Here is a 25,211-nt window from a genome sequence, read left to right as displayed (position 1 = left end):
TCTTTGAAGTGTCTGCGTTTGGGGAAGATTTGTGGCATACACACACAAAAAAACCTGAGGCCCGAAGGGCTTATATTCCTTCTATTCTGCTCTCTTGCTTCTTGTAATATATCCAGAATATCAGGATTTGACTACTCCTATAGTCCATTGTAAAGGGAATGAAGTCTGAGGCCTGTGTACGCCCTATCCAAAACCTACATCCTTAGCCAGTTTTTAAAGTCATGCTGACCTTTTTATTTCTTTGTCGTTCTCTTTTAAGGAAGTACATACTCAAAGCAATAAGTGTTTATTTGGACTGGTAGTGTGCACAGTAACCGGAAAGAGAGAGAGAGAGGGGGGGAAAAAAGTGTGAGAGAGGTGGGACTACTTGGAGATTGTATGACTCCTGTTTAATGTCGTAAAGAGTGAATGTTTGATATGGTTTGTCTCTTGGTCCTTGTGTATATATGACGGCTCTGCCGTGTTGCACCTTAAGTACTACTAGGTCATAATTTGTAAGCAATTCCAGTTGGAAGACACACGTTTCCATAAAGTAAAAAGTACAGACACTCTATTTTTATTTGCATAGATCTCGCATTTATGACTTCAGTGATTTATGATATTTCAAAACATGGATAATTACAGGGCGGATTTTAAATTATTGTTAACACAAATATAAACGACCTGTTTAAAGAAGCTTAAAGTAAAATTAAAAAGTTGTATTCAACCCTAACATATATGATCATCTTTTTTTCTGTTGGAAACAGAGAGCAGTAGGCTTTATAACCATCCACACACTCAGAAATCCCTTGTTGTGAGAGGCTGACAAAGCTTCTGGAAATCCTTTAGGTTTATTATAGTGAAATCTGACATAGACATACAAATACATAAATGCCGGATTTTTAAAGGTTTAACATGTTTGATTTACTCATTTACAAAGACACGGGCATCTCCATTATTTTTTTTTCTAACATACAGTTCTCTAATTTATTTTTCTTTCCATTGAGACGCGGTTTTAAGTTTGCGGCTCCCCTTCCCCTGACTTTTTGACGGTAAAATGCTTGCGCATTTGAAAACGAAACTTGATTCACCAGATACAGTCTCCAAAAATGTACAAACAGTGCATAAACAAAATAGATATTACTGACTGACCTTCCGGTATTTAGGGGAGAAGATAAACAGTGAAACCCTGTTCCACAAACACAAAGCGCGAAAATAATGTACATAATGTAGCCTACATATTATAAACGCGGCAACCACAGTTTTACCGTAAATTTAAAGGAAGCCTAAAAAAATAGTCAATTATTTATGTTAAAACACATATTGTACACAAAGGAAACACGGCATGTGATGTAAAGCCTGTATGACATTTTAACTGTTCAGTTTCAAGAATTAGTAATTATAGCAAAAAGTCTGATATATGAACGTGCCTTTTTACAGTTTTAAATCCATGTTGCCTATTAATTTTTATAGTCAAAATTTCACATAAAAAGACCAGTCAATGACAATAATCAATGATATTTTTTCCCCACATAGGCTGAGCATGATATAAACAGACAAGAAAAATTAGACACGCGTGTATTAATGTTCATTAATCCACATCTGACATACTCACATATGCTCCACACTCGGGTGAATTTACAGAACGTTATAGCATACTTGACAACAACAAATTCATATATATAAAAAAACATAACTCCATATCCAGACGGGTGAAAAATTGTTCACTCCTTATCACTAAATAAGTGACTTCCCACATATGTTTTCAGAAAAGTTGGCTCTCTAAGTCCATTGCAATCCAGTTGTCTCTCCGGATTCCGTGCTTCTTCAACGAGGAAGAAACTACCTGTAAAAATAGAAGAAGAAGAAGAATGAAGTTACGAATAAACCATGAGCTTTTTGGAGAAAGACGTATTCACGCTTGTATTTTGAGTTACGTGTAAATACTGTGATATCACAAACGGAGATGTCTTGGTTAAGAATTTATAGAACTTGTAATGGTAGTTATGCTCATTAATAATTAACAAACGTTGACCTGGCCCTTCTTCCCCTTGCTCATTTCTACAAGTGGAGACACAATAGATGCTTTCCGTTCGCAGAAAACTATGCAATGCGAAAGGAAATGCAGCATCCTAGTCAAAGGAAACCGAAAAGAAAGTAAAATGCACGCAACCCCCCATGCACCACCTTTAAAAATATCCACTTGTTGTGCCGCAAATGGTTTATTGGTCGTATAGCGACAGGATACCCGGCCACTAAAACTGTACTTTTGGTTAATGAAAAACACACACGCTCTGCCAGTGCAGCGCAACATCGACTAAAAGCTAAAAGACAGTTGTATTATTTGCTGGCATTATCAAACCATTCATTTAAGCAAAGGAGGAAACATCTTGTGCGAAATGCTGTCAAAAAGGTCGAGTCTGTTTTATACTCCTAAAAAATAAATTTACATTTCTAGATACTCACACAAACACACTCCTTTCATAAGCACATATCAAAAACTGTCAGCATGAATTTGTTCATCACAAAATGTTACAGAAATGTTACTAATAAACAGGTTTGTGTATACAGAAACATATCTGTTACCTATTGGATTTTGTTAAGTAGTTTTGCTGAGGCTCATTTACTCCGCACTGTTTATATATAGGCTTTGGTTTTCTTTAACACGTCGTTTGCCATTTATAAATCACTATGAAATTACAGTGATTAAAAAAGCGATGAAGCCGCGATCATCAATATGTCATTTTATCTTTTGTGACCTACTTGTGCGATAAGGCCTTGTAAATCATCTGAAATATAAATAAGGAAGGATGAAAAATGGCCGAATGTTGTACGGAATAATGTGTGTTTTGGAAATCTGCTACTCCAGGGCTTGTATGTTGACACTCTGCTCTCCAATTGTATGATAGGACCAAAGCCGACTGTATGTGGGGGCACAACATGTCCATGTATTCAATTTAGTGTTTTATAAAATTCCTATGTGATTAGTATTGTGCAATCTCATTGGAAGGTACGGAAAGGGTGAAGGGATTAAAAAAAATGCTAGCTCTCTGCTCCGGGGTCCCCCGGCGCGTGCAATCACAGCCCCCCTCAAGGGTACTATTTTGCAGGCACGTCCGCTCGCTATTGGTCAGTGGCTGGTCAGATGGTACGGTTTCCCTCTGTCCCGCACTGGCACATAGCCACCCAGAACACCCCCCACCCCCCCAACTAAAACCCAATCTCCGATAAACTACTAATAGCTAAACCACTTGGACTATAAAACACAACAAATCATAAACCAAGCAAAAGAGCCGTACCCTCCCAATGAGTTCCTATTTTGTAAACTCAACTTTCCCAGTGACTCTGCCCGGAGGACAGGAGTCGTTCTTGGGACAGATACCGTTATATTCCTCCGGATACACAGACCCTTTACGACACTATCCCGGTGCTGCTTATGGAGGTTCCAGTGTCCAAGAGAAGGCGTACCCAACCTCCTTTTACCAGCAAGCGAACGGTGCCTACGGCAGGGCAACCGCCGCCGGACCCTGCGATTATGCGACAGCAAGCTTCTACAGGGAAAAGGACCCAGCCTGCGCCCTCGCCAGCATAGAGGAACACTCGTTCGTTCTAAGTCAGGATCATCGCAAGCAAGACTGCACGGGGTCGACGGGGAAAAGCATCTACCCTGAGGCCGACGAACAGAAGCCGTCAGCACCGGTTTATCCTTGGATGCAACGGATGAACTCTTGTAACGGTGAGTTCATGTTGTCTTTTTCTCCCTTCATTTTCCCCATCGCTAATAAAGACGGAGCTAGAGCGTGCTATACGTGACTTACAGTTTCACTGTACAATGCCGGAAGCCCGTACAGTGCAGATACGCTCGTCTCCACCATAATGTCATACTGAAAGCAAAGCCACTCCTGTAAAGTTCTGTGAAATCTCTCATATGTACTGTACTTGCTTTTGAGGGAGGACTTTTAGAAATACGTTCACCGCAAGGCTCATATCATTTAAATCAATGTAGAAGCTTGTCGAATTCTAAATAGAACGTTGCATTACCGTATGTCTTATTACAAAAAGACCATTGTTGTTTTGACACATCTTTGGCTGTTTGTTCCTTCTTATGATACGAACAATGGCGAGTACAAGGTAATATAAAACCACGAAATATATCCTATGATTAGACTACGCAATAGTTCACGAAACAGAGAGAAACTCTAAGGGAAAACAGAAACTGAATACTGTGCATTGTCTATAACTTGATTTTATTCGCTTCACATTACTAATCCTTTGCGTTAACAGAGGTTTCATGTTTAAAAATAAAAAGATCTGCAGTATTTCTACACGTGTATGTTTCAGTCACAAACATAACGTTGACAAGTGCTCAATGGTGCGTCTAGATATTAAGTGTGATATGAAGCATATAAGAGCGGTATCTTTTGTTTATATCTGTAACGAAAATAAGGAGAATCACATTTCCTCTGCATTTTTCTTATCAGTGTGTCTGCACATGGGTTTATATTAGGACCATATCAATAAAAATAGCCATAACAAACATATTAAAATATGGTAAAAATACAAAATAGCAAAAATGTGTGATATTTTGGACTGAACAGATGCATAATGTCACACTGTCTTAAGTGTTTCTTGTCATTATGTCACACCGAGTTATTTTCTCCGGACACGTTTATCATTGTAATACTATCACAAATCACGCTATCGGTGTTAATGTTTGACTTTTTTCTTTTTATTCCATGGACAGGGACCTTCGGTAACGCTGGCCGAAGGGGTCGTCAGACGTACACGCGCTACCAGACGTTAGAATTGGAGAAAGAGTTCCACTTTAACAGGTATCTGACCCGAAGACGCCGCATCGAGATCGCGCACGCACTGTGCCTGACAGAACGTCAGATAAAGATTTGGTTCCAAAACCGGAGAATGAAATGGAAAAAAGAGAACAAATTGATCAACTGTTCACAAACGAGTGGCGAAGAGGACGAGGAGAAGAGGACAGAATGAAATTTTAAACGATAACCCCCCCCCCATCCCAAAAACACCAGACACCTCTGTAATAATACAAATGAAGATTTTCCATCATGTTAGCAACTGTAGCATTCCTGTTAACTCATAATTGTAATTTCTTTTCTGATTTCTTTCTTTTTGTACATGACGTTTAAAACGTGGTTTAGTGCGCTCTTACTCTGACTTTAGATTTGCTCTTATGACCGAAATGTCCATGTTGAACGAAGCTATTTGAAATTTGTGTCATATTCGTGTTTATATTTAAGCTGTGTAAAAATAAAATAAATTCCCATTGTACGGAAAACGTTTTTCTTTTATGTTTTTTTGTAAGTTGAACTTTTAAAGTGACTCGGGGTGAAAAGCAATTAGAGTTTCTAGAATTTATTTATTTTTATTATATATATATATATATATATATATATATATATATATATATATATATATATATATATTAAATAAAACAAATAATTCCGTTTGTCATATACTGTGTATGATAACAGGCAATCATATGAAAAGAATCATCTTGTTCAGCCGTAAAGCGCCTGTAGCCTATTCTTTCCCTGTATTATTTTTGTTTCTTTATTTATTTTTTTCGTCAAGAAAACTAGTTTAAACATTTTCATTGTAGGTGATATAACGAGAATTAAGCATTTACCGTAACTTTAGTCTGTAAGGCATCGCAATAAGCGTTCACCCTTATGCGTAACTATAAAATGTCAATACCTGCCGGGTAATATGTACATTTATGATTCATTTTTGTATGTGCATATGATATTTTAATACCAATGATTGTCACGCGTTCTCCTGATTTCATTAGACAAGGTACAAAGCCCCATAAAGGTTTGAGTTAAGGATTTGGTTTCGGGTTTTTTTTTTCAACTAAGAGGCCAAACGTTGCCCACTTGGTTCCAAAATACTTCCCACAAAGTGAGAGGTGAGAAGGTTCAGCAGGTTTTAATAGATAACCAAAAGAGAAAGCTGACCTGTCGTGGCTGGTCACTCACCCTGAGAGACTACACAGCCTGGAGGGCTAAGCGACAATGCACCACATTTTTTCAGGTGGAGATTCCTAACTGCGTCTTCGAAAAAACATTAACCCCAAAATCAGACACAAGATTTAGAAGAAAAAAATTAAATGAAACAATAATGCAGATGTTTTCTGCAGCCAAGCAACGTCACATTAAATTATATTTACATACGAAAAGCAGAGCATACATCCATCTGTGCATGTGTTCACAAAGCACAATGAATGGACTTCATGATTCTTGGCAGGCTAGAATAATGTAAATATGTAACTTATTGTTAAATTCTGCATTTTTCCGAGCAACACACATTTTGCTAAAAATGTCAGTGTAAATGTTATATGAGGTATTTAAATGGTCCTTTTCCGGCTTTCACGTAATCAAAACTGCATGGAAGTTTAGTACAAATTTACATCATGCACATACATGAAGCAGCAATTGGCGTTTGTCAACAAACCATATATCATCTTGGAACATAAATCACGATCTCACATTCCTTATGTTCACTCCATAGAATCTTCTGTGCGAGGAGCTCATCTTTGGAACACGTCTAGTAAAAAGTCACATCGCTTCTTGAGTTTGAAAAAATACATCTGCGTTATGACTAATTATGAAATATTTCGGAAATATCATTTGTTTCTCATCTTTAAACTGGAGTATATATATGCTATTATAAATAATGTAGTCAATGTCATCATCAGTGCAACATTTTCATTATCCTTTTTGTATCCTGACATAAGGTAAAATTTTTAATTACTAGAGTAGCCGTAGGGTTTCACACTATTACAACCGTTATAATTATATTCTTAACATGTTTAAAATATTATTATTATTATTTATTTGCTTGATTTATTCGTAATAATGTGGCAGTTAACTGTATACTGATATTAGCATATCAAGTAAGCTACACCCTATAGATTCTGGGCAGTGTTCATGTACATTAAGGGTAAATAAATACACTGAATAATATTAATATCACAACAAACTAAAAAGAAAATAATTTTATTCCCATTAAAAATCGAAATAAGTCGCGTTAGGCTCTGAAAATATCTTTCCAGCCTGCAATAAATTGAATCCCCAGTAGGTGACGCTGTCCGCCTACGTGCAGCACATCCCTGCAATGGGAGGAACACGTTGACTCGAGTCTAACGACTCCCCGTCTCGTCATCATTTGTAACCATAGAGCATGAATTACCTCTTGAAGTCATCAGTGAGAATTTACGACTGGTCAACAAAAGCACGTGATTCTCTAACGCACCCCCACCCCCATATTTGGCCGCATACATAGCAAAAACGAAGTACAGTGCATTGCTATAATTCATTAATACATCATAAATCGTGAAGCACAGCGTTATAACGACCAAGATCTACAAATCAAGCCCTCTAAAACAACCTAAATGAGCTCTTACTTTGTAAACTCGTTCTCAGGGCGCTACCCAAATGGCCCTGACTATCAGTTACTAAATTATGGAACTAGCAGCAGCGCTATGAACGCCTCGTACAGGGACTCCGGCACCATGCATTCAGGCTCTTACGGCTACAACTACAATGGAATGGACCTAAGCGTCAATCGTTCAACCAGCACTGGCCACTTTGGAGCGGTTGGGGACAACTCCCGGGTCTTCCAGTCGCCAGCCCCGGAGACGCGATTCCGGCAGCCGTCAAGCTGCTCGCTCGCGTCTCCGGAGCCGCTGGCTTGTTCCAACAGCGAAAGCCTTGGACCCAAAGGCTCTTCGCCCCCTTCCGACCAAAGCACCACCACTGCGGGTAATAATCTAACCAACAACACACATTTCACAGAAATCGACGAGGCCAGCGCTTCTTCTGAGACCGAGGAGGCGTCGCACAGAGCGAGCAACTCTGCACCGCGGACACAACAGAAGCAAGAGAGCTCGGCAACCTCCACTACCTCGGCGACGTCCGATGGCCAAGCTCCCCAAATATTCCCCTGGATGAGGAAACTACATATTAGCCATGGTACACACGTATTATGTTTACGTCTCCGCGTTTGCTTGCGAATGCGTATTGTGTTCAGTTCTGATTTTAATTCAAGCGTGGCGCCAGTAACAGCCTTTATTTGAGATTTCTGCGAAAGTGCCATAAATCTATCAAGCGTGGAGCCTCGCAAACTGTAGAAGAGAGAATGGGAGCGGGGTGGAAGAGAGGGCAGGAAGGTTTACAAGTTGGCGATTCAGTGAAAAGTTCAGCTTTATGGTGTGTGGGAATGTGATTATAAGTTCAGTGTTGGAGAACCGGTTAGAAAACAGAGAGAAAGAACATGGGATAAAAGTGGGATGGATAGGCTAAACAAGCGGTGAGAATTTTTTTTTTACATGTATTGTAATTTCGAATGTTTGGTGCTGTATTACATCTATAAAATACTGAGTTTTTAAGAAGCCAAACGAAACAAAAACAAACGTCATGAGCCTATAGTGAGGCGCTGTGCAGTGTACCATTTGGCGATTTCCCTGTACGCATTCAGTTGTAAATCTTGTCACTCATGTGTATCTATAGCAAAAAGTTGTTGGAAACTGTTGTTGAAATGATGTGCAGGTCGATCCTCGCTAATCTTTATTCCCCTTTGCGTTTTGTCCACATTATTCAGATATGACTGGACCAGACGGCAAAAGGGCCCGAACTGCATATACCCGCTATCAGACGCTAGAGCTGGAAAAAGAGTTCCATTTCAATAGATACCTCACCCGGAGGAGGAGGATAGAGATAGCCCACGCTCTATGCCTCTCAGAGCGTCAAATTAAGATATGGTTCCAAAACCGGCGGATGAAATGGAAAAAGGACAATAAACTGAAGAGCATGAGTCTGGCTACCGCGGGTAGCGCTTTCCAGCCATAGTTGTAGCCCAAGTCCTACTACGTGGTTTGCAAAAGAAAATCACGAGGAAAACGAGATGGAAAATAGGTCTCAAAACATTACTTACAGAGTACTGTACATCGCGGCACCTTTCGGCATGTTATGGATGTTTTAGGCATTTTAAAATTCTACTGTGGTACTGCTATAACGAAACGAAAATTAGTGTTCATAGTTCTTTTAATACTATGGTGACTATAATTTCGGCAAGGAAATAAACTGAAGGGGAAAGAAGCTATCAATATACCGCCTGTTGTTCTTGTTATGAATATTGTTTATGTGTCAAGTGCTATGTTAATGCTTTCTTGAGAGTTAGCATGTGAGCTCTTAAATGTTATAACTTATTTACCTATACACGTGTATACCTTTTGAGTTTGCAGCTCAGAAACGCATCTGCCCTTGTATGAAGTGAAGCTCTAGTTTAGTGGTGACTGCAGTAAATTTAGCAGACGCCTCTGTATATTTCATGCTCCTCTGTTTAATCATTGTCTAAATAATCAGATTCAATTTGTCACGTGTTCTAACTCTTCTATTATTTTTGAGAAAAACAAGAAAATGTGTAAATAGTCCTCGCTAGATTCTTGTACCCGTCCATACGTGTGTATAGTTGTATTCCAAATATGTAATTGTATATTACTGGATCATGTTTATGTTCCAAAAAGGATGTACATATTGAACATTTTTATTGTGATCAGTTGGCTATTTGTAGTAGGCAGAATTAACGGCAAATGTGTGAAGAAGAGAAAAAAAAAAAAAGGAAAAAAAAAAGCAATGTCATGTCGAACTGCCTGTTAGGATTTTGCCAAAAAGCTTTTTGTATTTGTTTGTAGTTTAACTTGGAGTAAAAAAAATAAATAAAGTTCCTCATATTCAAGTCAAATACATTTCTTGACAATTCTTCATTTTACACACAATCGAGAAAACAAATTCTGGTCAAGGGTTGACAGTTATCAGTTTCACACCCTGAAACTCAAATTGCAGTACGGTCCTTTAAATTGCTGAGAAACATTTTGCTACGCCATGTGCAGATCCTTGCGCTATACTGACAGTTCACACTCAACTTGGAAATGCTAAAATATCCTCACTATTAGGCGAAAACAGACACTGGGAGAGATATTCACCAAAACCTGGCGTGTGAAGAATTTAAGACGTTTCTATAGTCCAGCTAATTTTAAACAACACACGGTTTCCAGAATGTTTATATAATTTACAAACGCTCTACCCCTGTATTTCCGAGTCCTAGTAAACAAGCACTGAAGCTTTCAACTTACCATTCGTGCCAAACTCTTCTCTACCTCTAAGTTTTGAGAGCCGAGCAGAAGTCCCCGCAGTGTACCACCGGCCACTTGCCTTTTGCAATTTTGCTTTTCCCTTTGCCCAAACTATACAAAAAGTAGCTATGACATTTACATGTCAAACGGATGAGCGTTTTATCTTGAAGTTAGATCGTAAAAATCGCCCAGGCCACAGACAGATACCCCTTACTGGCTCTCAAAAGTCACGTGGGGTTCATAAAGTTAGTTTTATGGTTTTGGGGAGTTGACAATGTACTATATATTTCACATTCTAGAATGCAAGTGACGGTTTAACTGCTTCGAGGGGATTCTAAAGGGTCAGTTGTGAGAGGAAGAGCGTACCAGTAGGCCACTACAGTGCCAGTGTCTAGTCGGTGCAATGTCTCTCCGGTTCTACTCGTTTGGAGGCGGAAATATGGATAGTGGACCATGCAGAGTCAAAGTAAGTTCAATTTAAGGCTGCACTGGCCGGTGATTTGATCTAGGAAAAAGTGGGACGGGAAGGAGGGGTATGTTTCAAGTAGAAGTGTCAATCATTTTGTTTCTCTGAGTGCAAGAAGAGGTCCTTGGATATTAGTGTCATCTGCTAACGCGTTATCACAATGGTTCACCATAACACAAAAGTACATTACTAAAAGAATTAGGAATTTAGCTTTGGTTGTCTTATTTATTTATTTATTTATTTAAAAAACGTCTTTAACAAGTTTTTCCCAATGAAAAAACGTATTATTCAGTTTAATTAATCGTGTAGATTTCTATATCTATATATGTATGTGTGCTTAAATGTGTGATTTGATATAATTAACTTATGTGAAAAAGCGGGTTAGTTTCTTTTTCTTTCTAGAAAGGTCTTTTTTCTTTTTTTGCGAATATTTGTTGTGAAATAGGTGAAAGCCATCTCTCAGGTTCTCTAGCTCTCTTTTTCACTCACTTACTCATACACAGACACACACACACGCAGACAACAATATGACAATATGCCTCCCTAAGGTTCTACAAGCCAGGCTTTGTTCCTTCTCCGCCCCTGTATTTTTCAGGGAGGAAGCGCGTAAGGATCACAAAGTTGTTGCACTTTCTTAAATGGGCAACTGGAGCAATGTATTTAATTAAACTATGATGTAACTATATGTTTATCACAGACAAATACCTATAATAATACAGAATATCCTACAGTAAAATTATAGCCTACTCTCTGAATAAATATTTTTGATTGTTCTGTCAGAGCACTTTTGTCGCCTCAGGTCAGTTCGAGTTCAACTCAAGTATACAGTTTGAATCTGTATATCATTATATTACACTCAAGGTTACACTATTTTTATTTTTTTTATTTTGTATCTGTACCAACAGAGAAACTAAGACTTTGCTGCTAATACGAAAGTCCTGTAAATCCCACCAAACTTTACCGTGACTAGTTAGTAGTGTGTAACATGACTAGGCTCGAATAACGTACAACGCTGTGGGAAACACAATTAGCTATTTTAAAACTATTATTTAATATTCTTTAATGATTTAATTACTCAATGGATATTAATTCAAGTAATGTTTGGTTATTTGAACTATCCTCTAAATTGCATATTATTTCATTACAGACGGTACTAAATAAATAAAAGGACTTCTGTATTTGTTATACAATATGTTGGACATTGATTTTCGGGACAGGCTTTTGGGGTTTTGCCAGAACTTAGCCTTTATTAGAAAATCGAATACTTATGCTTATTTTTTCTTATCAAAATACTTGTTTGGTTCGTTCCTGCTCATCTGCATTTAACATCAACATTACCTCCAAAATAATAAATGTTAAGCTTTCAGGGTGTTTTACAGCCTACTTTCAATGAGTGTTACAGATTTTATAGCCCTCCATTTGGCATTTCTGTGTGTGAGAAAGAGGGAGAAGGAGGGAGAGAGAGAACACGCACAAGAGAGAGTAAAGGAGAGTTTGTGTGTGTGTGTGTGTGTGTGTGTGTATGTGTGTGTGGGTATGTCCGAGCAGCAGAGTTAGGAAGTTTCAGGCCGTAAACAGGAAGGCGAAATTATGGTCGCGGGCATGAGTCGATAGCTACCGTTTCATTTTTCATCAGCTTCCTTTTTAATGATATGAGTGGGGAGGGCTTTGGCCTCCATGAAAAAAAAGAAGAAGAAAAAAAGCGAGCATTCCTTTAGAAAGTCCCTTAAAAAGACAAGCTTCCATACAACCACAATCGAGGTCAACCACAATCATAAAGTCCATACTTAGCCTATAGCATACAATGCAAATATAAAACAATGCAAAATGAGGAAAAGCAATTACCCTGGAGTATATGCTGTGCTGTGAGTCACTATAAGGCGACAGGGCGTCAATTCTAGGTGTGTTTGTGCGTCAGAGAAATATTTGCAGCGTGTGTGATACGTTTTGACACAAACTCGGGGGATCAAAGACTACAGTCTATGATTGTGGTCTATGAAGTTTAGCCCAAAGACATATACGACTATTTGGTATTAATGTACTTTTTTATTAATGTAACAAGGTTCAGAGAAATTATTTAACAGGACATTTTCAATATAAAGTTTCCAGCATTCTCTCTACATCGAACATCTGGTACTAAAAATCAATTTCTATGATTTCCATGAAGCCTCTGCCATGAAGACGCAGCAATTTCAAACGTTTAAACAGCAATTTTAAGACTAATGCGTTTTGCATATTGATAGGGGCAATCTCGGAGCATATCTCATCCATAATGCATAGGACGGGATCATCCGGGGGTCAGCAGACTGTGGCTGCTGCGAAGGCGCAAGCGCGAAACAATACAACTAATCCATAAAGCAGAGTTATGCGATGTTTGTCCTAAAAAATGGGCATGTTGAATGAGAATATTTTATATCATTGTTTTATTTTTTATTTTTTAACATTTATATTGATTCTTCAATTTAAAGCCAACACAACAGACAAGAAATCCCACATTTATGTTTTCTGCATGTTTTGCTGGCCTACTTGACACTCTCGAAACATAGGAAATGTATAGCACAGGAAGAATAAGGGTGAACAGGACAGGCAGAATTTGAACAGCGTCGCCTGCTCGCCATATCTGCCACAGATTGATTATATCGGATTATTCCCTTTAAGACATAGCCAATTAAAAAATGATCCAAATTCGATAAAACCAAAATCCTGATTAGATACTACAAATTATGCAAATATTTAGGCTGTTCAAGTGTGGAGAATATATAAAATATAATAAAAAAAAGTATTCATTTAGCCTACGTGAACAATTCTTAAAGCGAGACATAACACTAAAAATGACCCCGTTTATGTTGTTCAAACATTTTGCATATACATAAATTATAATTATGCTATAATAATTTGACAAATATTAAATTACATAACGAACAGCACATTTATAAATATTGATATTTGTAATAGCTAATAATCTCAATATTTTATAATCCAATCATTTAATTTGGAAAATAATTCGAATTAAACTGTAAATCATTACTAAATTCATGATGATAAATGTATTAAATTTAAATGTAAAGCTATATTTATGGCAAATAAGTAATATATATATATATATATATATATATATATATATATATATATATATATATATATATATATATATATATATATATATATATATATATTTGTATACACTTCAATTTAATTGGTCAGATCGAATAGGCCAATATATTTATTAACATATCTTATTTCCAAGTTATTCTATGGACGTTTTTTTTTTTCTTCTAATAAAACTACATATATTTTCTCCTCCAGGAGTTAGATTTTTCTCAGCTGTAACTCTCCTCCATCGCCAGCAGAGCCCGCTTTAGACCAAGATCATGATGTCTGAGGCTGCTGGTTTTTGTTTGTCGCCCTATTCTAAGGACTAAAGCTTTTGGGAAAATCTAGAAATACGCGATTTCAATGATCGAAATAGAATACTATCCTAAATTCGATCCGATAGATTTCGTATAATTTTTCTTTCTCGTGTAATGAAAAGTGCTAATAATAGTTTCTACTTATAGGAGACAGCACTTTGCCAATAGAAGCTTAGGCTACATCGTGAGGCAGCCTAGTGCAATGCTTTTGTCGTTAATCAGTAAGCATAAAGCTATGACTGAGGCTCAAGACTGGCTCGTTCTCCCGTCTCTCTCTGTCTACGTTTAATCCAAAGGAGCTGGAGAAGGTGAACGTAGTCTCGTTAGAAGTGGCGCGAGATTTGGCGGGGTCAAATAGTTCAGGGGTCAAAAGTTTGTGACTCGGTCGTTGGCTGTCGACTCACTGCGCTTGACCAATCGCTGGATGTCAATGGCAAAGTGGGAGAAGGAGAAAGAGGGGGAGTGAGGGGTTTCAGACTGTCTCTTTTGAAAAGATTAGAAAAATGATAGAAAGAGCTGAACTGAGAAGACCGACTTTGTAACAAAACACGTTCCCGCGAAGGGTGTGTTGGGGAGAAAAAAAAAAGACAATCGATTCTTGAGGTCTAGGGCATCAACAAAAAGGCATGATGTTGTACTGCAAACCTTTTTAAAATGTAGCTTAATCTGAGATTAATTATATTTAGCCTTTTGCGTGCATGCGTTTTGTAAAGGCAGCTTGTATATTAATACAAATAAGGCCAGTCAAAGACAAGTATAACACATTTTTTAATGCATTCGTGTATTCCTACTTTAGGTGACACATGAAGAAAAATCAGTTTGACAGTTAGCCTACCTGTCACAAATAAACTTTGTGTTAAAAAATTATATTATTGAAAATACATTATTTAATTGTTTATTCTAGAGGCTACTTTGTTACTTTCCTAATCTTGTAAATCCAAAGCGATTCATGTGCATTGCGTAAATTTCTATGTATAACATTATTATTTTAACTCTACAAATAAAGCTTGCAAATTGGGTTTCTTACGACCATCTACTTTATCGTGTTATAATATTCATGTGTGCATACGAAATGATAAACTTATATCTATACATTTTATAAAAGAAATAACAAGCAGTTCGTGACTGGGCTTATGATTGCGGGCGTCGGATGCGCGTTCAATGCAACACAAAAATATTTTCTTTTTCTGATCGTAAAATAAATAAAATGAACGCCATACCTTTATTTTGATATGAGGCCTATTGTTTTTCACATTTTTGTTTGTTGATCACATTCGTCACATTCAAAACGGAAGACCACCTGCGGTATTTCGTTTACATGTTTAAAATGTGGACAAGTTGTGAATAAACAGAGGAAATTTACTTAAGAAGCACATTTCCTTTTCTTAGGAAACTCAAATTTAGTGCCATAATATCATATCCCACCAATCGTTATGAATATCTCAAAGAAATTATATACATAGGCCTACACACATACATACACATATATATGTGTGTGTGTTGTGTGTGTGTGTGTGTGTGTGTGTGTGTGTGTGTGTGTATATATATATATATATATATATATATATATATTTTCTATTCCCAATAAATTAAATATTAATTTCAAAGGGGTGTTTAGAGTATAGTGTTGAAAAAGCGCAAGAAACTGGGCAATTGATAATTTGGTAATGAATATTAATTTATTGGCACGAACATTTGGACTAATGGTGGGGAATCAGGATGATGTGATGCCTAGCGACTTGGTATTCTCAGAAAAAACGTACGTAAGTGGTGAATAATTATATTAGAAAACTCGACCCATTTGGAGTTCAGCTAAAGTTCACTGAATTAATTTCCATTCCATCCTAGCATGTGCCGTTGCTGGGCAGTGCTGTACCCTCATTATATATATATAATGTTAAATAGCCTATTCTATAAATATTTGTATTTAATGACTGATATCGTTTTTGCATGGAAACATCTAACGCTTTAAATATATCCAACATTTAAATATTTGTATAAATAAATATATAAATTATTTAGCCAATATAATCTATTATTTCACACACAACAAAATGTTTTATATTAGTGGATTTTTAGTTAACGAATTAACTAACTTTTTCTTTTGTAAAAGCGTAGATATGTTTATCTCTTCTAAATGCACATTTAAAAGCACATTTAGAAGTGTGTCTATTTTTTTATAGAAGCGGTCGTTTTTATAGTCTGGACTTTCAGATACACGCTGAATATCTCCTTTAGTGTTCTGAATACAACTAGGGAAATAAAGAATTGCTCTATGGTTGAACTGATTTGTGGGTTATAAAGCCTTTTTGAATGACCCCCTTTCTCGAGCCATTTTTCTTCAAAGTAATGACCTGGGCACAATTCAGTATGAGCGAGCAAACTATGCATGCATTACTATAGACCTTTAGAGTGGGAGAGACCCAGAGAAGGGGTGAACCGGAGGTCAGCGCGTCTAACAAATATTAAAATGTACTGGGACTCGTGACACGCCTCGCTGTTTAACAAAGACTGCCAAAGTGCGAGATTAATATGAAAACTTGAGAGTCCACAACAAAATGCCTTATATCGCCCAATGGTATTGTAGAGCTCACAGCGGCTCGGGGCTAACGTGCATTTTATTTTTAGTTGTTTTAGGACAGAGAAGGATGCTTTGTGTGGGGAAAGCCCCTTGTTGTTGCCAGCAAGATAAAGCGTCAAAACGGAAAATACGGCGCGATGACTCCTGCTGTCGAAGTTGGTGGCTCGGTGCTTTTTGCTTATTATTGCTTTTTTCTGAGCTCTTAAATCGGTTGGAGATTTTCTTGGATGTTTTAATGTCCGTCTGTCTGTTATCGTCGCGTGATGTTAGAGAGGAGCTCGAGGGGACCCACGGAAATGAGAGGGAGCGGAGCACACAAAGGTATCACGGCGAGGTCATGGGCTAAACCTGTGGCTTTGGAGAAAAGAGTGGTGGTGGGTGGATGGGTGGGGGTTTCAGACGGAGGGACTCCCAGGAACGGTTGAAATGAAAAAAAGGCTTTGGAGCGGCGACAATCCCTTGCAGAGACCATGTACAGCAAAGAAGAGAAGAAATGGGCGAGGGACTACCGAAATGAGAGGTGCAACGCTCAAGAGTCAAAAAAAGTAAGTAAAGAAAAAGGCGCTTCATTTGCATATTGCAGCGCTCTCTTCTGCAGGTGTTTGCATGGGCAGACCACGTGCTCGCGCACGCTGGCGAGTACGGGTCCCCCCTCCTATCATAACGGAGTTATGACTTTTGAATTCGCGCCCCACGGAGTTGCACTGTTGCGAGTGTGTGTTTTATAAGGTGAATATTTACCTTGGCTATAGTCTCTGAGCCGCGGCTTTGAATGCCTGTCGGTGTACACATTAACCCCATAATGAGGCAGATGGCTCGAGGTCCCTATGGCTTTCAGAAGGAGATGGCTCACGGGGGTGAAGGCGAGGTCGGGGACTTCAGGGGGTGAAAGGGTTAGAGTGGACACCAAGGCTGAACTTTCTCCTTTGCTGTTACAATAGATTTGCATCTATAAAATGTGAAATAAGATGTAGAAGTTAGATGCGACGTAAAAGCTGAGCCATCTAAACATTAAATTATTAGTCGTTTTTATGTTTTCAACTCGGACATGGATGCTAGCGTGCTTCAGTGCAAGAAGATCGGCACAATTATTACCAAGCAGAAATCAAAATGAATTAAGAGAAAAGAAAAGAGTCGGGCAAATTGAAAAACAGAGCTGAAAATGGCAGAGGCCCATTTGAAAAATTGCCAGAGCTTTGAATGCCAAACACTAGGGGTGCTACAGATTTCTTTGATATGATACAATTTTTTTATGCACATTCAAACTGCTCAGTGAATGTAAAATGATTTTCCTTCGTTTGAGAATATTTCGATACTATTCGATATTATTTTGATACTTTTAATAATGCATCTTTTTCGTGAATACTTTGGAGTCAATTTATAATCTTAATAAAATTTTCTGCCTTTGCCGTATCAGAACAAAGACTGTCCAGGAACCCCTCCAATTTAGATGTGCAAACAATAAGGAATATATATATATATATATATATATATATATATATATATATATATATATATATATATATATATATATATATATATATATATATATATATATATATAGGCTATATATATATTCTAATATCATATCAATTTTGTGACTTTTACTAAATCGTTATTTTATATGTACAGATTTAGAAATATATATATATATATTTCCATTGCTATTTGGCATTGTTTTAGTGCTTAAAGGAAAATTATAATATTAAAATTATAATATTACAATATATTGTGTTGGTGCTTGTTTGAAATATTTTGTTATAAAGTGCAACGACAGTTTCGTTGGATAGCTACAATATTAATTTTATGATGTTTATACTCTAGTCCCTTTTTTCTGGTAGCGTTTTCTTTTCGTTAAGGTACGAAATGTGGCAAATGGAGCGTTATGTAGTAACAAATAATTGTATGTTTAACCCTCATTTTTTCTGTAGATTTAATACCGTAGCAAAGTCTACTGCTTGCTGCTGGAATAAATCGGATACGCTCAATGATTTTAAATAGCAAGTAATCTATTTCCAAAAATTAATGCGTTTCCGTTTTTTCCCCCACTTAGCCTATAGTGCATTATTCTTGCTTCTACTGTAGAATTAAATGAAATCTTACCTTTTCTGTAGGCTACATCTAAAAACCAGCCTTAAAATATCGATGAATCCCCAAAACAAAAAGAAACTCCTTAGAATGAATTATTTCTTTATTTCAGAGCGTTCTCCATGAAATGAGTGACCGAGTGTTTGGTGAGAGGAACGCTTGTTTAAGGAGTCATAAAATCTTTGCTTGGTGTCAAGGGGTTAAATAACTAGTGGCGTTATCCTATGTGCATATTTTATTGTTTTATACCCTCTCACCTCACTATTTATTCGCCTTTTGACTGGTGTTTGCCGGCGACAAACTGAGCTGACCTGCCATAAAACACTGCCATTTTTCCAGGGGCTTTTACAGCTTTCTTTGACCTTTGTTGAGATCCGTCGCTGTCGCATTTACTTGCTGGCCTGTTCGCGCTTTGTGTGCTAGATTCAAAGTATCTATTTTAAAATTCGTGTCTGTCGTGAATAGATGTTATATATAGTAGCTTGTAGTTGTGTGTTTCATTAATTTCCAACACCAGTTTATTTATTTTTCTTTCAGATTTTAAACGTTTTTGACTAAATTAGCACACCAGACGACAAAGGATCGACCGTGTATATATTGAAGAGACAAAGAGTTTGATTTCCCAGGGTAGGAAAATGTTGTTTCTGGGCCATGGAGTGGGAAAAAAAATTATTTTCATTTCTTATGTTATGCGTGTAGTTTCTATGTCGGGGTGAAATGTGCAAGAAAAACTCCAGTGTTTACCACAAACCATTAGCAGAGTTTATAAAGGAAGCACCGATCCATTAAGTGGCGAGACAGATTGCTGATATCCTTGGAGGCAGACTGTTCCAGGTGCAACACTTGACACTGGGAAGGCACTGTCAAGGTGAGCAGGCTCTCTCAATACCTGTCAAGAAGATACCTGTCATCTATATATACCCTGTAGATCCGGATTTGTGTAAACAGACGCACAGTCACAAATTCGTATCTAGGGGAGTATGTAGTTGATGTATAGGCTACATTTCAACTTCAGCGGGCAAAGAAGATGACATTAAAACATTCGGGTTGTTTATTAATGACGTTTTGTTAGTGGAATATTGTTGCAGTAACGAAATTTATTTTTTCCCCCTGACTACTACATTTTTTCCCTGTAAATTATGGTGTAGAATTGAAGGGCGTTCATGATGCCACGCATTTTGTGGAACTTTTAAAGAATTCCAAATGAGAAAAGAATTAGAAAAGAATTCGAAATGAGCAATAATAATAACAATAATAATTTGTACAGTTTTGCACTGATTGGTGATTATCTGAATGCAGTGAATTTTAAACATTACTATAAGTAAACAGAGAGAATTATTTGCTGCTGGTGTTGATCGTAAATTGAGCACATATATTACTATTCAGTGTGTGTAGATTTGGCACACAGGATAAACGCGCTGTTTGGAGTGGAATGACTGCAGACTGCGTTTAAATGCAGAAGGTCTCCTTTGTGATTTAGGAGGCTTTGTAACCTGAATTAGTTGATGAATTTTCTATCGATCTTAAACAAGCCCAGATTCATCTCTGACACGCTGCTCACGACCATTCTCTCACCGTTATTAGCGAGAGCATTTAAGAGCTTGGCAAAGAGAGCTTCTTGCATCACTTTCCCCTGGTACCGCTTTTCATGAACACTGGCCAAAATTAAGCAGTGCTTCTATTCGCCAAATCTGAACAGTTCTTTATAGAGGTGTAGTCATGTTCTTCTCGTCGTGGAGATGAACTGAGTGGGACGGGGGGCGTGACTTTCTGTGGGGCTGCTAGAATCCAGCATGCCTTTTCGCCGTGTCTGCATTGGCTTGTTATTGTTTTTATTTACTCACTATCCCATCAAGCGCGCAGCATCATCTGAGAAAGTATGGAATTTTGGACTCCGAAATGTGAGTTGATGAGCGCGGTCTAAACTGACTAATCCCATTTCCTTATCCGGGAATGCGAAGATCCACGCCATTGGCTGACGATGTCACATGGACCTTTAACTTTGTTCACTTGACAGAAAGTAGGAGGGTTCTACCAAACAGGAAAACGAGTAAAGGGATACATATAAATTTTAGTATATTTTGTGTGCAATTCAAAGAAATTAATGGCCATGAGTTCCTATTTGATCAACTCGAACTATGTGGACCCCAAGTTTCCACCATGCGAGGAATATTCCCAGAGCGACTACCTACCCAGTCACTCTCCGGACTACTACAGCGCCCAGAGGCAAGACCCCTCGTTCCAGCATGAGTCGATCTACCACCAGCGGTCGGGCTGCGCCGACCCACCCTACTCTCCGTGCCAGGGTTCGGGGCAGCCCGCAGCGGTCATCTCTCCGCGAGGTCACGTTCTACCCACAACCGTACTCTCGACCCCTCTCCCTGAACCAAACCATCACTGCGACTCGATAACTCCGAGTCCTCCGCCTGCCTGCGGTCAGACTCCCACTAGCCAAAACACTTTAACGGTCACTTCAAGAAAGGATCCCGTGGTATACCCCTGGATGAAAAAAGTCCACGTAAACATCGGTAAGTGCAGCTAAACTTCTCTTACTACTGTTTCCATGCGCAGACAGCTCAAACACTTTAGAAAGCCTAATGTCCGGCGTTAAATCTCTTGCTCCTCTTATGAAGTTGCCCTTGGTCGAGATTTACGATCGTCTGTTTGCAGGGCAATATAATTACACCCCCCATAAATTTTTATTGCACTCCTTCTTTAAGCTTTTTCGGGGTCTTTGCAACTTTCTCATACTAATTTCTTCCCGAGAAGAGGTTCAAGTTATCCATAAATTAGGTTTTATGTTTTAGTAATTTGATTTTAAGTGACTGGACGGATTGATGTGTACTTTACATTGTCACTTTACTATTGTTAATAAAAAATAATAATATTAATAGTTATGAGGAGGATAATAAAACTTTCATAGTAATATAAACAGTCGGACTCTTTTACAAACTGTTATTCCGCGATAATTAGTGCTTGTATTCATACAGCTCCCTTGGTGTGCGCGGAAAAGGGGGTAAACTCCGTGTTTGCAAATCACGGCTTAACCCTAGTCCCCACAGCCAACTATAGATTAGGCTATACTGTTCCCTCTTAATGAATTGCTGAATATGTTTTTTTTTTTTTATGAATTACGCAAAAATGTAATATTCATAGGTTTATCTTGTGCTGCTATTACTGAATTATTTTAAGGGGAAAAAAATCTTGAAATTAGTATCACTGTCGCGACACTATGCAAATTGCTTATCTTAAATGGACAATGGCCACTTTTTTTTGTCTAACGTTTTTGCATAACCGAAGCTTTAAACAGTCACATTGTATATTTGCAAATACTATTTTTTCATGTTTAAATAAATAAAGTACCTAGCCTACATTATATTATTATAGTGTGTGTGCATCTGTTGAGTGTACATATCATATGTAAGTGTGAGTGTGCGCTTGGGGGTTGTGTGTGTGCGTGTGTTATACTTTTTTGTAACGTGTCGCTCTCTGTATATCCCAACAGTGAACCCGAACTATTCAGGGGGTGAACCCAAGCGCTCACGCACAGCCTACACGAGGCAGCAAGTCCTGGAACTGGAGAAAGAGTTCCATTACAACCGCTATCTGACTCGCAGACGGAGGGTGGAGATTGCCCATACACTATGCCTATCCGAGCGACAAATTAAGATTTGGTTTCAGAACCGGCGCATGAAGTGGAAGAAGGACCATAAGCTTCCCAACACCAAAATACGCAGCAGCTCTGCCAACACTAATTCAAGCAGCGGCCCGACACTGAGCAGCAATCAGAACCGAGCAAGCGGACCTCCGCCAAATCTATAGCCCTCCACTGTTGCCCAAAACATGTACAATTATAAAATCTAATTTTCTGGAGTGTAGAACGTGGATTTTACCCACGCTGTTTCTCTCTACTCTCCCCTGCACTCTAATTACAGGGATAAAATACGAGGAAGATGTGGGGGAAAGGAGCAAAGAAAATGTTAATCTTTTTAACACTAAAATGGGTGAAGACTCGAACTCAAATGCTACTCTAGATGGGTTGCTTTCCCAGTCTGGTTCCCATTTTTATCCCGCACGCCTCTCCTGCTCACTCGCCCCTTTCATAAGCACAGAAGGCGGCAGATAGTTTTCAGATTTGGTGAAGATGGATCCGTGTTTCATCTTTAATCACGCCAAACTTGGCCCCATTTGTCATGTTTACTCTGTGGTACAAAGGATGAACCATAGGCCTGCCCATTACCTCGACGTCTAGCGTTGTGCTTAATAAATGAGTCGCTCTGTTTTGTCAAGAAGCTTTTTCTGACTCCTTTTATTCCCCTGGCTTAAAAATAACTAGCCGAGTGTTTTTCAACTGATATGAAGTTTTGTATTTTGTAGCAATTAGGTTATTTTGCATTTGCTTTTTGCATTTCGAATGCAATGCCAATGGGACTGAGGGTTTATTGTGCGTGTGGTCCATTTGTCGCTCATTAAAAATACAGTTTTTTGTTTCACTCGCCTGTTAAACGCATTTCAGTTTAAGAACAGCAAATTACTAATTAGTTGTTCATATTAAATATAATATAAAAGTTCAATGAAGCTGGAAGGCTAGATATGCATAACCAAAACCGGTACAACGCAAAGCATTTTAACGAGAGCACTGCTAAGTACTATTTGAATTACCTCAATTGTATTTTTGTTTTTTATTTAGTTTTATGAAGTGATAAGTTTAAGTCCTTTGGACTTAGTGGCAAATATCTGCAATAGCTAATCTCAGCATTTGTAAGTTGAAATGAAATTTAAGTTAAGTGTGGCCAGGGTTGTATAGAGAAAGGTGCATATTGCATGAGTAAATAGACTATATTTTCGTTTATTCTTTATTATGTCACTACCACCCTCGTTTTGTTTTATGGTACATAGACATGTGCACATACATTTCGCTTTTTTTTCTCTTTCTTTCTTTCTTTCTTTCTTTCTTTCTTTCTTTCTTTCTTTCTTTCTTTCTTTCTTTCTTTCTTTCAATTTTATTCATTATTATTATTATTATTATTATTATTACATTCCAAAGATCAGTTTTCTCGCTGATGAATTGTACATTTCTCCTCTTACATGTTTGTATTTTGTCTTCTTTCTGCTTGTACCTTTCACTGTTTACCTTTGTTACATGTAAATAGCTCTAGAAATTTAATAAATGGCGGAAAAGTATAATCTCTCTTCATGTGTCATGTCTTCTTGTGGATTTTAAAGCTAGATATGCTTATTTTAAATACACATTTCTTTGTATGGGGGATACCATCGCCCTTTGTTTGGCTAAAAACACAATTTAATTGAATTTGGCTTGCAACTGCGCATTTTCGTTAGCCTTGTAGCACTCGCCTATCTTGAAGATCACTGCATATCTCTCTAGTGATTTATATCGCTGCCTTGCGAGTAATCCTGGTACATTACGCCTTGTAATCTTATTCTAAATCACAAAACCCTTCCTTTCTGTCTCGTCTCTCCTCAATTTAACGGTGCACAAACCCTCTGCTCAACGATGCCGTGAACGTGCCTAAAAATATGGATCCATGTTAGAAAAAAGCAGAAGTTAAATAGTTTCTCGGCTCGTGGGCTTTTAATGCTTTAATGAGTGTAATTCTTGCACAACAGTTTCGCGACTGTTTGCCAGCCCAAGCTGTGTGTTTTTTTATATTACAAAGGAGCGGGTCGGTGCCATAGCTCAAACCCTGACAACCAAATAGATAATCAAGAAGACAAATGGCTTCTTTTGGAAGGCGCAGCCCTTGTATTAATTTTCATTTTCTTTTCTCAGAGCAGGTATTGAAAATATAGAGCCGGAGAAAATAACATTCAGTTTGCTGGCGTTGAACTTTACACAAAAGTATGGCCTTAAATTGGTCTTCTATAGAATTCCGTGGCACCGAGAAGATTTTCTATTACTTGCTTGTTGATATCAGAGGCCTTTTCGCCACACAGCCCGCTAAAGCCATTTGTCTGTTTTCTTCCTTTTATTTAAGAAATGCTGTCTGGGCATAACATCAAACACTTCAAAAAGCAAAAAAAAAATGTGATGCATTAAAATCATTTGAGGACCATTCTCAAGTTGAAATAGTTAAATGTACACAACTGTTAGCTAATACTGTGTGTAGCATGATAATTATTTAACAGTTTAAGATAGATAGATAGATAGATAGATAGATAGATAGATAGATAGATAGATAGATAGATAGATAGATAGATAGATAGATAGATATTGCATCCAACTTAAATGTAATTTTCACATCTCTCTCAAGGTACTCGAAATCTTAAATGGATGCATTTGCGTGTGGCATCTGAATAGACCTTGGAATCCTATTGTTGTTACACATTTTATTTTCTTTAAAAAAGCCACACTGGCTTGAATAGAAGTGAACAGATTTCTTTTGAGGGCCTCAAAAGTTCACCACCATTATTTGCAGACAGAAGCCTAAAGAAAAATGTGAGAATTATACAGAAAAATCATTAATCACCGCTCCTCTTTAAACAAGTCTTCTCTCCTATTGT

General features: G+C 37.8%; 4 protein-coding genes and 1 long non-coding RNA gene across 9 annotated transcripts in view; 4 read left to right on the top strand and 1 right to left on the bottom strand.

Moving 5' to 3' along the window:
* LOC127946309 (homeobox protein Hox-B3a) overlaps positions 1 to 25,211 on the top strand; it is a 51,214-nt gene that overhangs the window by 2,268 nt on the left and 23,735 nt on the right. The window contains exon 1 of one of the 5 annotated variants that reach the window (XM_052542793.1): positions 10,494 to 10,610. The exons of 3 other annotated variants lie outside the window; for them this stretch is intronic. The gene's annotated coding sequence lies outside the window, so the exon portion shown is untranslated. Of the gene's footprint in view, positions 1 to 10,493; positions 10,611 to 16,541; positions 17,147 to 25,211 lie in introns of those variants that run through there. One more of the 5 variants, XM_052542821.1, reaches the window with a different exon arrangement.
* The window catches only part of LOC127946398 (uncharacterized), a 218,321-nt gene continuing 193,921 nt past the window's right edge, over positions 812 to 25,211 (bottom strand). Inside the window, exon 3 of the long non-coding RNA XR_008151084.1 lies at positions 812 to 1,825. This is a non-coding gene — a long non-coding RNA (uncharacterized LOC127946398). The remainder of the gene's footprint in view (positions 1,826 to 25,211) is intronic.
* Positions 1,738 to 5,343, top strand: LOC127946391 (homeobox protein Hox-B6a). The gene is made up of 2 exons (XM_052542941.1): positions 1,738 to 3,715; positions 4,724 to 5,343. The coding sequence occupies exons 1-2, from the start codon at positions 3,286 to 3,288 to the stop codon at positions 4,978 to 4,980; spliced, it is 687 nt and encodes a 228-aa protein (XP_052398901.1). The 5' UTR covers positions 1,738 to 3,285; the 3' UTR covers positions 4,981 to 5,343.
* On the top strand, positions 7,162 to 9,755 carry LOC127946377 (homeobox protein Hox-B5a). Its single transcript, XM_052542917.1, has 2 exons — positions 7,162 to 7,982; positions 8,611 to 9,755. Exons 1-2 carry the CDS (start codon positions 7,403 to 7,405, stop codon positions 8,856 to 8,858), a joined length of 828 nt encoding a protein of 275 aa, XP_052398877.1. The 5' UTR covers positions 7,162 to 7,402; the 3' UTR covers positions 8,859 to 9,755.
* LOC127946383 (homeobox protein Hox-B4a-like) lies at positions 19,656 to 25,201 on the top strand. Its single transcript, XM_052542928.1, has 2 exons — positions 19,656 to 21,217; positions 22,195 to 25,201. Exons 1-2 carry the CDS (start codon positions 20,794 to 20,796, stop codon positions 22,509 to 22,511), a joined length of 741 nt encoding a protein of 246 aa, XP_052398888.1. The 5' UTR covers positions 19,656 to 20,793; the 3' UTR covers positions 22,512 to 25,201.

This window comes from Carassius gibelio, chromosome A3, assembly GCF_023724105.1.
Source record: "Carassius gibelio isolate Cgi1373 ecotype wild population from Czech Republic chromosome A3, carGib1.2-hapl.c, whole genome shotgun sequence".
Classification (NCBI taxonomy): domain Eukaryota; kingdom Metazoa; phylum Chordata; class Actinopteri; order Cypriniformes; family Cyprinidae; genus Carassius; species Carassius gibelio.
This window is presented reverse-complemented; position numbering and strand designations above follow the sequence as displayed.

Excerpts from the sequence above, each read along its gene's own strand:
- LOC127946391 (XM_052542941.1), top strand. The coding sequence starts at position 3,286 with ATGAGTTCCTATTTTGTAAACTCAACTTTCCCAGTGACTCTGCCCGGA. Across the intron at positions 3,716-4,723 it reads ACGGATGAACTCTTGTAACG|GGACCTTCGGTAACGCTGGC; the intron begins GTGAGTTCATGT and ends TTCCATGGACAG.
- LOC127946377 (XM_052542917.1), top strand. The coding sequence starts at position 7,403 with ATGAGCTCTTACTTTGTAAACTCGTTCTCAGGGCGCTACCCAAATGGC. Across the intron at positions 7,983-8,610 it reads GAAACTACATATTAGCCATG|ATATGACTGGACCAGACGGC; the intron begins GTACACACGTAT and ends CACATTATTCAG.
- LOC127946383 (XM_052542928.1), top strand. The coding sequence starts at position 20,794 with ATGGCCATGAGTTCCTATTTGATCAACTCGAACTATGTGGACCCCAAG. Across the intron at positions 21,218-22,194 it reads AAAAGTCCACGTAAACATCG|TGAACCCGAACTATTCAGGG; the intron begins GTAAGTGCAGCT and ends ATATCCCAACAG.